Source organism: Lytechinus pictus, chromosome 17, assembly GCF_037042905.1.
Source record: "Lytechinus pictus isolate F3 Inbred chromosome 17, Lp3.0, whole genome shotgun sequence".
In the NCBI taxonomy this organism is placed as follows: Eukaryota; Metazoa; Echinodermata; class Echinoidea; order Temnopleuroida; family Toxopneustidae; genus Lytechinus; species Lytechinus pictus.
The window spans coordinates 17,587,596-17,602,280 of record NC_087261.1 but is presented as its reverse complement, the minus strand read 5'-3'; the positions used below and the strand labels follow the sequence as shown (position 1 = coordinate 17,602,280).

The following is a 14,685-nucleotide window of genomic DNA, read 5'->3' as shown; positions in this document are numbered from 1 at the left end:
AAAACTTAACCTTCGATTAAGATGTTATGTTGACGCCGCCACCGCCGCCGTCGGAAAAGCGGCGTTTATAGTCTCACTCTGCTATGCAGGCGAGACAAAAAAGGAAGTATTCTTCAATAACAACTTACCTTTGTGATGGATGAACAGGCTCTTGTTAACTTGAGTCTTGACTTGACCTTTAGTTGGCTTGATATCAGGGAGCAGTAGTCAGACATCATCTGTCGCTGTAGCGGATGTTCATTGTAGTAGGGTAGATGGTTTGATTCACTCTGATATTAGCGGAGCATGAATAAAAAACAATGAACGTATACGATATTGGTTTGAGCTTAGGCATTTTCCCATTAGCAACTTTGCTCCCATTTGAGGCGATTTTTTTTTCTCGATCGCTTCCAGTCATTTTATATTTGATAGGCCCACCTGAATATTCATCAAGGAGAAAGTCCAACGAAACATAAGGTGGATTTTATCAAAGGCGGATGTTGAAAATAAAAGTTGTAACATCCAAAATACTTGCTTGTTTATTAGGCAGAACACTGGGAATGAACTGAGAGTGCAGATATTAATCGATTTTATGTGGATTGATTGAATAAAGGACAAAACGAAAATGAATAGACAAATTGGTAATAAAAATATTTTTTGGAAGATTAATAGCGTAATTGGTATATTTACCTGTGACAGCGTGGCAGTCCTAGCTGCATCTGCAATGGCTTCAGCAACAGCGATGACACATCGATCAGCTGTTTCTGATCTTGGCATATCAAACAAAGATTGTAGGTTGGTAAGTACTTGGCACCAGAAGCGAGACAAACTACACAAGATAGTAAATGAGGGTAAACGACAAGACATAAAACAAACATCTGCATTACTATTCTGGAACTTTCGGGGAAGAGCTGCCTCCGTATAACAAAATGTACATTGTGTTAGCTTTTGACAGGGTTTTTGCGTCAAGGTTTACTTTCATATGTTGCTTCAACAATGGAAAATGATGAGGTGGAGAAAAACATAACCTAAAAAAAAAAACTTGTGATGTAAAGGATGTAAAGAAACACAAATAAGTGTTAATGATTCAGATCATGGATGGACAACCAAAAGAAGACTTGGACTTGATGGACTAAACAAGACAAAAAAAAAAGCCATTTAATTACGGATGGGTCTACATTACAAGTGCGTTTAAAGCATTATTTCGTGGTTAGATTTAAAACCCTAAACTTCAAGAATAGGGTGCTATGACAAGTGTGTATGGATACTGATGTATTTTGATTTTATGTTTTATTTCAAAATTATATATAATGTAATAAGAATATTAATAGTAGAATTTGGCTCACCAATTCATTTTCCAATTTTGCGCGCATTCCTTGGACGATTTCCCATCGGTGTACTTGACGGCAAGGTCATCAAACGTGTCAAAGAGATGCTTTACAGGTAGAGGGATCCTGGATGGTTTCTTGAACATAACCTCAAAGACTCCATCTACGTATGGACCTATTGATGCCTACAAATCAACGATATTAAACCGACATCACAACTTCCAAATGCGATTTTATGATGATCAAAAATGATTATCATACATGTAGTTATAGTGATGACGATCGTTATGGAAATGGTGATACTGATGAGAATGCAAATGATACAATGTTGATAAAAAAATAACAGTAATGCTTTACAATCATAAAAAAAATGATGATATATGGTAATGATTAGACCAGAGTCATAAATGTTTCTTTGAACCGGTGCCCATCACATAAGAAATTTAATGTCACCAAAGACTGGGAATTTCACTATCACACATAATCGTACTGAGCAATTATTTGAAATTTAATGTGGATATTAGCAATGGACAATCCTATCATTTTCAGAATTACTCCCTTCGTGGCCTCAATTAATACTGGAAAGACTAGTGTCGTACGGATCACAGTACGCTCACATAGTGGACTATGTGAAATTATAATTCCCACTGTTAAAACACCCAAATTCAACCATTTTAAGATACAAGTACATGTATGTTCACACTGTGGACAATTTCGACAGCGTGACTGTGTTCACAGCGTGCTCACATAGTCGACTATGTGAATATGTGATTCACACTGTTGCAGTAATCAAGTTTAGCAGTGTGAAGGTGATTTCACACTGTGTTCCACACTGTGAACACACTCTAGCACTGTGTTATTTTCAGTAGGAGATACTGACTCCACTACCATTACATCGGAGATACAATAACTTACTTTCATTTTAAGCATGTGTGGGATAGCAAGATTCCGATCAAGCTCTGCTCTCTTCCTTTTAATGTTTTCAGGCAGGTTGACTGCTCTCCTTGTTTGCCCTTCCGCATCAATCTGGGCAATTCAAACAGTCAATATAAAACATACATCATCTACGCATTCAATAAATTGCAGCCTACATACACATTTTGTATATATAGGGTGAAGATAGAGTCAAGCAGAGTCGATCCTGGGACGGTTAGGGGAATATCGATTTGCCCTTCCCCAAAATAATATTTTTTACAACTTGAAAATTATAATAAGCAATGCGAAATACATTATAGCCTTGAAATCATTGGAAAACATGATCAGGCAATTATATGCCTTCTAACAAACTTTTCATTTTTTGTGGCAAGCTTCATCCGTAAAATGTTGTAATTTTTGACATTTCTGATTTACTTTTGCCCACCCTCCCATACCAAACGTGGATTTGGCTCCAGCGATTAAACATGGTATAATTCTTGATATAAGTACGAGGTGTGAAAGCGCTGTGGTGTAGCGGTTCTGACTCTCGCCTTGTAATCAGAGAGTCGTGTGTTCGAATCCCACCATGGCCTAGCATCCTTTGGCAAGGGGTCAATCCACAATTTTCCACTCTCCACCCAGGTGTTAAATGGGTACCCGGTATAATGCGAAAGCCTATGTAGTATGTCTAGCAATTGAGTCTTGGAACTCTTGTTGGAATGCTCCCCAGGGAGTGGAGAAGGTACATACATTGTATGCGGGCATGCAAGGATCCGATGACCGGGGTTATAATATATATGTAAAGCGCTTAGAGACGTCGTTCCGATGTGTTAAGCGCTATATAAATGCGGAATATTATTATTAAAAAAAAGACGAATTTTATCAACTACACGATAAAACAACGCAAAACCATACAAATGTCACAATTCTAGCTAAAAACCTTCAAATGGACAGCATTCAAAGCCAGTTGAGATGGTCCTGATGTAGGATTCGTCTCATCTGATACAGGTATCAAGGATTCATCTGAGGGAGGGGAAGGAAACATTTATTAAAATTTATATGAATTCAAAGGTTTTTTTCAACAGATGACGATAACATACAAGCCAAGGCTAAAATAAGTCGAATTCTCTGTACTTGAGAGTATTCATACCGAGTTCATCATTTACCGACAATGAGTGCTGTAATATGTCACGTTTGACGATTTTCTCTATATATTGATATGGAAATCATTCGAGACTAGAAATTTAAAGGTCTGTTTTTTTCACTCTGGGAAGATTCACAGGTGATTAAGGAAGGCATTTCCTTTTTTTTAGCACAAGTCATGATGGGTACATTTTAAAATATTCAGATGTATTTACTTACATGTGTTCGAAGATAATTCTTTGACATCAAGAGCTTGGTAGCCATTGACAGGTGCTTTCGGTAGCTGGTTCTTACCTACCAGTGCAACACGAGATCCGTTCCTAATCTAATAAATGAAATACAGTTGAAAATCGATGTACCAATATTCAACCTCTCTCTCTCTCAGTAGATCGGTACTCCCTAAAGATATCAATCCAATGCATACAAACTGAAAGCAATATTACGCATCTTCCTCGGAACGCTAAAGTTATATTGCAGGGATACAGCAAAAAACAGTAATGGGTAAAGTAAAAAAAAAAACAAGACCAGTAACTTTAGAATTAACAAAATGGTACATGTTGGCAAACGAGTACACGTCGTGAGGAGATCTGGCTTCAAAAACAAATCAACAAACTGTTGCCCCTATTTGCTTTGGAAATTAATTAGCGGATCCTTATCAAACTCAAGTAAATCATTTCAAATTGACAACCATGCACCATGTCAATATATTTACATGTACAGAACGCTTTTGTGTGTGGGTGATTTTAACACCCGTGCGTCGGTAGATATGGATAATCCAATTATTCCGTCAGAATGCCTCATTATTGAAGTTTACTTACTCATTCTTACTCCATACTTACTTTACTGCCGTCTTACAATGATTACAGGTTTGTAATTGCTTAAATGAGTGAGCATCTTTCTTATGATGTGAGTAAATAAAACATCCGGATTTATAATAGTTATCGCAAAATAAGGTAGAAGAAACCATTACGAACCCCGTAGCTCTTCATTGTATTGAACATGACCTTGCTCTGTGTCTCAGACATGTCGTCAACATCCTGAAGCAAAGTATAGCTTTCAGGAGATTCGATCCAAACTTTAAAAAAATGTATACGAGCGAAAATTCACTTTGGATAACTAAATATGAAACGTGAAGTATTGATCTTATCGGCAGAATGATGATCCATGTTGTTGTGTATCGGGCATTTCAGTTGAATTTATTATACTGCTGTTTCATTTAAATACTGGCAGTCAGAACGCCTACACGAAATGCCTAACATCCCTATTCAAGTTAATTTGATTAATATTACGGCCCTACAGGTACCACGAAATTTGTGTCATGAGAATCAACACCTTCCTCATTAAACACAGAATAGAGTACCGAAGCGATGACGTCAGTTACCATGGTGTCATGGCGGCCTGGGTCTAAACATATGAACCCGCCGATTGAAAGCGTGTGTTTCCCATAAGAGAAAATGGCTGCTATGGGAATTTAATCACTACTAGCATTTTTTTTTCAGACGAGCCAAAGTCATGTACAGACGATCGTCAGCTGCGACTCTGTTTAGAACCAGCCTGTCATGACACCATGGCAACTGACGTCGCACCTTGGTACTCTATTGCTTAATCTACGCCTGTCCTTTGTTCTGGTAGTCCGTTTATTGCGCCTTTTTTCCGAATTGATCAATTCAGTCTTCTAACACTAGGCTCCACCACATACTTTGTTGATCTTTCAAGCTATCGTGCTTTACCATTGTGGGTTTTCTTCTCTTCTGTAAATGGTACATACATATTCATTTTCGGCATCATGAAATAATTTACATAAGCGTCAGAATTTACGTTAGTATCAGAAGACGTCTTTAAATAATTTATGTCAGCTTAAATTCAACACCTATTCTGATTGCCCTGTATTATTATTATTCTCACCAAGGTCAACTGCATCAACATCCCTCGGTAGCAGGCAGAAACCCTTCATCCAAAGGCAATCTAGGATCTTCTGTTTGGCTTGCTTCACGGTATCAACATTCAAAACGTTTACTCGAACATAGGTATGGCCGTCTTCATCAACAACATCGATGTTCTACATCAATAGCAATGTAAACGAAAGTATAAGATATGTTTTTAGAGTTCTGTATTTTCATTGCAAATGTATAACCTGAGGTATCAGTAAAGTACTTCTCTTGTTGACTTTCTAGAAAGAAACACACCCCAAAAAACACATACGATATGACTGTTCGCTCATAGAGTTTATGCTTTTATTGTTAATTACATGTACGTAGAGACTTTTTAAACCTACAATGAGATCAAAGATTTTTTTTTTTTTTCAGACGAGGACCTCCATTTAAAAAAAGTCCATAGTATAAAAGGACACCCCTCATGATATACAAATACGGTCCGAAGTATATTATATGACTAAAATTGGTTTTGTTCTATCGGGAATTTTGCTACCAGTATAATCTCAAGTATCATAATTTCCGTGAACGTACAAGAGAATGAAAGTCGATCTCTTCATCTATGAGTTTATCAGCCTCCAGCGTGTAGTACGCAACCCCTGTCACAGCATCTATAGGACCTTTCTCAGCTTGGGTCTTTATTGCTTGGTACAGCATGAATAATGAATAGAGTCCATATACCTGAAGCAGTACATGAAACGAGAAAGTAAATAGAAAGAACTGTGCGCGAGTGAGTTCAACATTAAAAATGTAATGGTGTACAATATACACTACCTTCTAATTACGTTCTACGCTATTGATTAATTCTATTTTATAGCCATGACACATATTTTTCATAGGTATTTTTGGTTTTAAGTTCTCTTAAAGGAAAAAAAAAAAAAACCCAAACATTACGCAATGCTACATTCAATATACCACGATCAAATTTCGAAAGTGACCTATGTACGTAGAGCATGTTTACCTAAATGGAAAAAAAAATCTAATCCATGATCATTTAATACTAAAACTAGTGCATTTTGGGTGCAGGAGCATATACAAGTTGTATGCTAAATTGGTAACTACAAAAATCTGGTTTTCTCCATTAACTATGATTTTCAGTTAAACTGAAAGTTAATACTACAATTTGATACTGAAGAAGTTGGGTATATACCTTTATATATATTTTTTTTCTTTTTGAGTTGGGAATAACAGGCCTCACCTTTAGGTACTCGAACATGCAGATTGAAAACCAATTGCTGATCAGTTTCTCGGTGACCGATTCAGTTCTTAAATGAGAGGATATACAATCGTAATGATGCAGAGTTTAGATGTATGTCCAAGATAATTGCATAACAACGATATGCTAGACTTTACTAATGGAATTGGTTTAGTATCCGAAGTTGACGTCTCTTCCTAAAGCTTAATATAAGACTTTATGATTCTGACATAATGACGTTCGATTTATTGTTTTCTCTAAACGTAAATTAATAATCACTGTACATTACGTTCATGCATGACAATGATAACCCCAACCCAACCCAAGGATTGATTTATTACTTTGTGAATAGTTTGTCCAGAGGCCTTCTGGATTCAGATGCCCCCGTGATTTCATCTTCAACAAGAGCGGTCATCACTCTGAAAATTGAATAAAGGGGATAAATGAAACATGAAGATAAGAATCAATAGACATTAAGTTAATTATGCCAAGAGCCCTAGCCCACGCTTCTAGATTGGTGATTGGTGGGGATTTTCTACCTGATTGCTAAGAAAGCATGAATGCTTGTAAGCAAACAACCAGATGACCGACGGCTTAAGGTCCTCTCCGAAGGACCTGGTAATGAGGATTAATGCCTTACCAAAGGGCACTTGCGCACCAAGTGGGAATCGAACCCGGGTCACCGGAATACGAATCCCCCGCTCTACCGACTGAGCTATCGCGCTTCTAGATCATCACACTGGCAATGCAACCAAGCTGTGTGTTGTCACATCTGTACAACTTCCCCAGTACTGTATGTATTTAACTTATTTTTTCTCGTTCATCTAGTCCATCGCAATGTCAGGTGCTCTTTCAATATCAGCACATATAATACAGGTTTTCAAATATTGTCATGATTATATCATAGATAAGATATTTGTCCTATGAGACCTCAAAAGAGATGTTTTGTTGGATTTCAGTGTCGAATGGGCAGGAAAAAAGGGGTGTTGTACAATATTTGGGGGTCATATCAAATTTTGTTCGCAGTGGACAGTCAAATACTTTCAGCTTTCTTATTGTTCGTCCAACTTTTCTCAAAATTTCATTGATCATATTCTTCCAGTTTTCTTCTTCGACGCAAGCGTGCCATTTTTATAGATTTCCTTTTCTTTAAAATGTGCTGCACAAGAATATTTGAAATTTTGGTTGTATTGCTGAATTTGGTTTGTCAGTTTCCTTTTGTTTCTGGAGATTACAGATCTTCATCAATGACTGTACATAGATGTGGACACAACGGAATGGTTATAAACGTATATGAATTATTTTGATTTGTTAATTACTTTCGATTTAGAATACACTTTATATAACTCTGTAATTCTTTACAAAATGACCTTTTAGGGGCGTTTTTCAAATGCAGCTTGCTTAATTTTTTTTTCTGGTATTTCCGTAACATTTAAATTTTATGTGGTATTTTTGTTATTTGTCTCACCACTTATCTAACGAGGGACACATCTTGTTAAATAGTGTACATAGCCCGAGTCGAAATTTATGTAAAACTTTGACAACACTAATTGTTCCTTTATCTATAACTAGGATGATTCAAATGACCATGGGATATAGAACGAGGGAAAAATATGTTGTGGCACTGTAGTCTGTAACAGTGCAACCACGGAAGAAAATTATATAGTACATGCTTAAATGTAAAGAAATGTGAGAAAAAATGAACTTACTCTGTAAAGACAATTGAATTCCATTCACTGACGAACGTGATTGCTAACAGGGATGCAATTAATTCCCTACAAAAAGAAAGTAAAAAAAAAACGTAGGTCTTAATGTTAGTAATTGTTGCGCATTGTACCCGATTAATGGTGAACATTTCTTGAGCATGCAGTACTTTTTATTGAGTTTTTTAAAATAATCTTTCATACAAGTAAAAATTTGCACATCCGGAAACTACAGTGTAGGTAGTGACAGAAAAACGTCTTTTTTATTTTATTTCTTCTGATTTTTTTATTTTTTTATTTTTTTTAAACTTATTTATTCATTTATTCATTTCATTTCATTTTTTTCTTTTTTTTTTGGGGGGGGGGGGTTGTCATGCAGCACCACAAACGCACACTCCGGAAAACAGAACATGCATGCTTTCCTTAATAATTATCCGAGACATTATGGTTTCTAGACTAAAGTATAGAACTGGGGTGACTGGGGCGTGCCTCAAGGATCAGTAATCGGTCCGATTCTCTTTATTTGCTAAACTACGCCAGTTCAGGACATTATTCGAGCACTTGCTTTCTCTACACAAGGCTTAGCCTCTCCTTAAAGTCTTCAGGAAGGGAGAATGTTGTATAGGGAGTCTTGGAATCTGCCTCCAGGAAGTACGGAACTGGATGGTAAGCAATCATCTGAAACTTAATGACACCAAATGGAGGTGCTTTATGTCTCATCTTCTTTCAGACGAGTTCAGGAGGCTCTGACTTTGATGTCAATGGCCAGGTTCTGCCATTACCTTCAGTATGTGATCTAGTGTCATTTTTTACAAGAATATAAACATGCGCCAACACGTCAACATGGTTTTGTCGCAAGGTCTCAGTTGCTCTGAGACGTATTGGAATTATTCGGTCATACCTTAGTAAGAATGTGACTGAGACCCTCATTCATGCCTTCGTGTCTTCCCTTCTCGATAACCGTGAAAGTCTCTTGTCTAGAATCCCGGACAAAGATATAGCAAAGCTCCAAAGAATTCAATATTCAACCGCAAGACGTGTCACCAGATCAAAAAAACACAACCACATCATACCAATACTCAAAGAACTTCACTGGCTACCCATTAAATCACGAATTCGCTTCAAAGTCCTTGTAATAACATTTAATGCTGTCCACGGTCTTGCCTCGAAATATCTCTGAACTCATTTCTCCATACACGCCCTCAAGGACACTAAGATCATCCACCCTACAGCTCCTTCAAGTACCTAGACTAAGAAATAAGACGCAAGGTGAAAGGTCTTTCTCCTATAGCGCCCTTTGGAATTCCCTACCCAGTAATCTCCGATCACAAAATAATCTCGGACTTTTCAAATCCCAACTTAAAACATTTCTCTTCAATGAAGCATTCAATTAGATAATTCCTTATACTTGTGCCATATGTATTTGATTAATGTTGACGTTCAGTTTAAGTGTAATTTTAAGCAATGTCTTATATTGTATGATATTATTTATGTAAAGTCCTGCAGGTCTGAAATGCGCTATAGACCTACATTATTACTATTATTATTAATTTAAAAGTAAACGTTATAATCACGGAGTTCACGAATGGGGTCTGACTACCGAGTTGCTTTTGTTTTCTCTTCTTTTTTTCTTCTTATTTTTTCATAACAAATTACTGAAAAACATAAACATGATAAACAACTTCTTAATTCAACGGGACATCATACTGCTGTCAATTCATTATTTATGGTTATTAATTTTCATAACGTACTTTCAGAAAAAAAAAACTCCGTCGTACCTTTCTCGACCTTGTCCCGTTTTCTTCGTTTCCAATTGCCTGACGAACTCTATCATTTTCTCCTTCTTTTTTAGCATTCGGTAGAGTACGATAACTGAATGCTCCATAAAGTCTTCCATGTACTGGGAACATAAAGTGAGCATATTGAATATATCAATTTTTGTAGGATTCAAAGGGATTTTAAACCAGTTGGTTTCATACGAAAGAAAGAAAAAAATGTTTTAAAAACTAGACCAATGATTGGAGGAAGAATGAGTGAATAATAATGAGTTAAAGTCAGGAGCATTTGGATATCCAGATCACTGAAGCTATTACAATCCTATCATTGGCAATGAGACCTACATCGGTGATTTCATATTTGAATAAACATATTTCACATAAATTATATTTTTTTGCTATGGAGTATGCCGCAAGATCATGTACTTGTATTCGATGAATGGGCAATACGGTTTACACTGTATTATATTGGATGAATTGTTTGATTTATACTTGTTATTATTATTTTTATTATTATTAATGATATTATTATTCTTGTACTATTACTTTGAATCCCTTTAAACAAACAAAACAAAAAAGAGAGATAAGAATTTAAAGAAAATAATAGATTGATACCTCTGGATCTGATGTTTCTGGGTGAACACCTAGCCCGGCAAACATCATCAGTGTCACATACTGGACATTCCCCACAAAACGAACTCCTTGAGACTGAACTCTGTTATCAGCATCCGTCATATCTAAACTTGTACTAGAGACTGATCATAAGACAAAGGAATTAGTCGATCGAAGGTGAACATATATTTCAAGCGAGTCTCATTATATTGCTGTCAATTTGAACTGTAAGACACGCCCTATTCTATAAATGAAATAAGCGTATTCCATTCGAATTGTTGTTCTAAATAAATTTTATATTGGTCAAAAAGTAAAGTATTATATAAACTTGATGGATCGAAATACTTCAAGAGAGATAATAATGTATATCAATGAATATCAGAATAAAATGAATTTACCTCCCCTATTTTTCTTACATCCCATGCATCAGGTACTTATTTTTGTTTTAAATTCATATGCAATACATTTTTCCCTCCGTGGACTAGTCAAACGGGAAAATGCAACATATTGACTGAAAGTAAAAACGCCCTAAATACCTTCGCGAACTCTTTTCAGGATGTTCATTCGAACCATGGCTACTTCTTCCTTGGCACGTTTCACTTCAAGCCGTTTCTTCCTATACCAACAGGCTAGAATAATTGTAGGTATGGTGATGAAGATGAGCAATACAATAACAGTGGGTATTACGGTAGCTATCAACGGGTTTCCTTCCGTAGGCCACGCTGAAACAAATCCCGGATAGAACTTTAGGTTTCCGTGTAACACCTTTAGAACATAATTGAAATATTTGACCATGCCAAGTAAGCCACAAGTTTCGTGCGATAAAACCGATTCAAAGCTTCCAAACTTTGTCTATCCAGAGTAAGTACTCTGACGGTGTTTTGCCCACTAGCACACACCTACAAACGCAACGACACATCAGCACACATAACACCCACAGCCACAAACACACGCAAAACCATATTACTCACACGTATACCCAGCCCAAACAACACACAAACACTCACACCTACACCCTATTGCTGATGCGCGTAAGCTCACGCATTCTAATTTTCACCTTTACCCCTATAGCCTTTACACTTTCTCGTGCGCGTAATACACCGTACACACCCTTGTACATAACAATCGAGACACTCAGATGTTAATATAACATTCGGGATGGTTTCGTTCACATTGTGACTAAAGAAATTGAAATCTAAATGCATATACATGTAATCAGCCACCCCTAGACCATGAAGTCGCCTGAAGTGATGTACAAATGGTTTTTTATCTTGAAAAGGTAGTAGATCCAAGCTCGAACATGGTGCATAACTTGTCAAACTTTATTAGGAATAACCATCACAATAACGAGTTGAAAAAAATATAAGAGAAAACAAGGTCTGAAGTTTGTAATCACTCAAGCATGAGATTTGCTTACTGTGCAATTTAGTAAAAAAAATCGAGCAGTCTGCAAAGACTGGTGTCAAATGAAACCTTTTTTTTTTCATTCAACTTTACAACTTATATAGAATGATGACAGTCTGAAGGAAGATCAATTATTCTTTCTGATAAAGATATTTTTGTAGCTAAAAAAGGGAAAATTAGTATTTTGGTTATTTACCCAGAAATCTCTCCTTGGTGAATTATTGTTGGTTTGGGAGTGACTGGTCACAAATGGATGAAGATCCACCATGTGCTCGTTTTGTGTAGAGCACTGTCCCCAAACAAACAAATGTTAAGACTTGAATTACCGTCACTGCTGGTAAGTTCCTCGTGGTTCCTTCACTGCGTGTTCCATTCTCATCACCTGCGAGGGGTCTCTCTTCGGGTAGTTGGCATCCAACAACATCGGTTTTAAGATAATCCACATCACATACACTGCTTGGTCCAAGTAGAATCTGAATATCATCCTTTCTACTTCCCAGATCTAAATTAAATCCCTGGATAAAGAGAAAAAACTGCATATTCGTCAATATTCATGCAATTATGATAAAAAATTTAATTCCTTTTTTTACATTGAAGATACAGTAGCTGTAAAAATACATTCAGTTGTATTCAGATCGGCACAATGTACCGTGCTGACCGGCATGATTGCATCTTTGAAAGGGCAGGGCAAGCACAACTAGTTGGAACTAAGCTGAAGATAGCGGTTTGTTTTTGGTGAAGATTTGTTTATATGCCATTTTGACAAGAGTTACGGCAAACTTTTGTACATACCATAATTATCCTTTTTCATATTAAAAGGATACACAAGAAAAATATTTCATATATGTATACATCATATTGGTAATAATATCATTATGTGAGAAGTGAGATTTTTTATTAATAGAGTCAATGGCGACAATAGTCAAATATGACTAATCGCCACTCAAACCAACATAAGAAGAAGAAGAAGTTAATCTCATCATGGACCTACTACTCAGAGTAGTCCATGGTCTTATCAAGGCATGTCATGGAAAGGATGATGTACAAAACAATAAACGGGTTTCGAAATTTCAGAGAGAGAACTATTCGCTCAGTTGTCAGTCATGAGCATCATTTCATATTAAAGATGATTTTTTTTTTCAAATAAAAGTTATAAGAAATAAATGCATGAATAATTTGATAAATATAATGAATAAATGATTAAAACTGAAAGTTAAAGATGCTTTTTAATTCAATTATTCTTTAGTTTTTCGGTTCAATTATTGAGGTATCACTGGTACAGACCATTCACTCATGACAATTAACAAAGTACTCATATGCATTTAAATCGAAAACTGAAATGTAAAACTGGTAAAAGGACAAGGTTTTTGATAATTATTCTTTGTATGCATTTATTCTTATCCAGGAGATAAAACAAGATAGCGGAACGAGTGAGGCAAACGGGAATATAATTACTGTTATTTCGAGCCGTCCGTTACTGCTTTCATAGAGTCTGTTTGGTCCACCGAAGCTTTCATAAATTGGGTCTGGGTAGTATTCTATCAAGCCGCCATTGATTATGTAACCATCGAAGTCAAATGTCAGATTTGCGACAAACGTGATTACGTCAGGTGCTCTTTTCCTTACGGTAGAGGCGACATCGTCAGGAAATTTTGGCGATGGGCATATCAGCAGAGTGTCTGTTCCGTTGCAAAGCTGATATATATTTTTAGAAATGATGCAAGGTTAATCATAATGCCCTATAATCTTTACTTTATGCAGGATTACTACCTGGAATAAATGCGTGCACTGAAAAAAACCGGGGTATAAATGTAACACCAGTCCGGAATCTATATTTGACCATACCAGAGAAGTTTTAAATCAATACCAGTTTGATTTTGGACTAATTCCAAATAGGCGTTTATACAACACCAATTAGTGTTAAAACAACATCTATTTAATTTCAAACAAGTGTTGTTTCAACACCTCTCTGGTGTGGTCATATACAGATTCCGGCCTGGTGTTAAATTAACACTGCAGTGTCTTCTATTTCTATCGAATTCAGCTGCATCTGATTTGATATGAAAATGAAGTGCATGAACAGGAGAGATAGAATAAACTGACACTTGTCAAAAATCAAACCTCTAAGTACTGATTTTCATTTGCCTGTTTTGCACGATTATTATGATTACAGCTTAGTGTTGAACCTCAGTTATGCCTTTCTCATCTGACTAGTGCACCGGAAACAAAATTATTTAAGAAATAATATTGATTCAAAATTGATAAATTCGATTATGGAAAACAACACCAACCTTTAACGCTCCTTCGCCTAAATACACGCACACTCCCAAACGCGCATATACCCATACCAACCAAAACACACATAATGTTAAGGCCACTGCAAAACTTATGATTTGTCTGCGACACAATTTTGTAATAAAAGGAAGTAGGATTTGATGCTAATATTGAGACATGAAATATCTTTACTGCGCAATTTTCCAAATTATCGTACGAGTACATATGTTCAAATCTTTGACTATGCTAACATCCTTATTAGAATACAAAGATAAAACATAGTCGTAATGGCATCACAGCAATCGTGCGACTGGTTAGATTTGGAACTAATTTGGCCTTTACTCCAAAGTAAAGGTTGACAATCATTCGACGTTCTTAAAATTCTTTCAGTTCAAATTATACATCACTTTCACTCGCATTCTCAGA

At 36.3% G+C, this 14,685-nt stretch overlaps 1 protein-coding gene across 2 annotated transcripts in view; it reads right to left on the bottom strand.

The window, feature by feature from the left end:
* LOC129280945 (plexin-B1-like) overlaps positions 1 to 14,685 on the bottom strand; it is a 38,348-nt gene that overhangs the window by 6,564 nt on the left and 17,099 nt on the right. The window contains exons 16-32 of one of the 2 annotated variants that reach the window (XM_064112432.1): positions 13,441 to 13,680; positions 12,312 to 12,500; positions 11,118 to 11,346; positions 10,585 to 10,724; positions 9,973 to 10,094; positions 8,201 to 8,266; positions 6,833 to 6,910; positions 6,495 to 6,561; positions 5,831 to 5,977; positions 5,271 to 5,424; positions 4,340 to 4,440; positions 3,585 to 3,690; positions 3,163 to 3,245; positions 2,223 to 2,333; positions 1,326 to 1,492; positions 670 to 808; positions 129 to 269 (exon numbers count right to left, since the gene is read on the bottom strand). In XM_064112432.1, coding sequence (XP_063968502.1) covers positions 129 to 269; positions 670 to 808; positions 1,326 to 1,492; positions 2,223 to 2,333; positions 3,163 to 3,245; positions 3,585 to 3,690; positions 4,340 to 4,440; positions 5,271 to 5,424; positions 5,831 to 5,977; positions 6,495 to 6,561; positions 6,833 to 6,910; positions 8,201 to 8,266; positions 9,973 to 10,094; positions 10,585 to 10,724; positions 11,118 to 11,346; positions 12,312 to 12,500; positions 13,441 to 13,680 — 2,280 coding nt within the window. The remainder of the gene's footprint in view (positions 1 to 128; positions 270 to 669; positions 809 to 1,325; positions 1,493 to 2,222; positions 2,334 to 3,162; positions 3,246 to 3,584; positions 3,691 to 4,339; positions 4,441 to 5,270; positions 5,425 to 5,830; positions 5,978 to 6,494; positions 6,562 to 6,832; positions 6,911 to 8,200; positions 8,267 to 9,972; positions 10,095 to 10,584; positions 10,725 to 11,117; positions 11,347 to 12,311; positions 12,501 to 13,440; positions 13,681 to 14,685) is intronic. The other variant, XM_064112433.1, reaches the window with a different exon arrangement.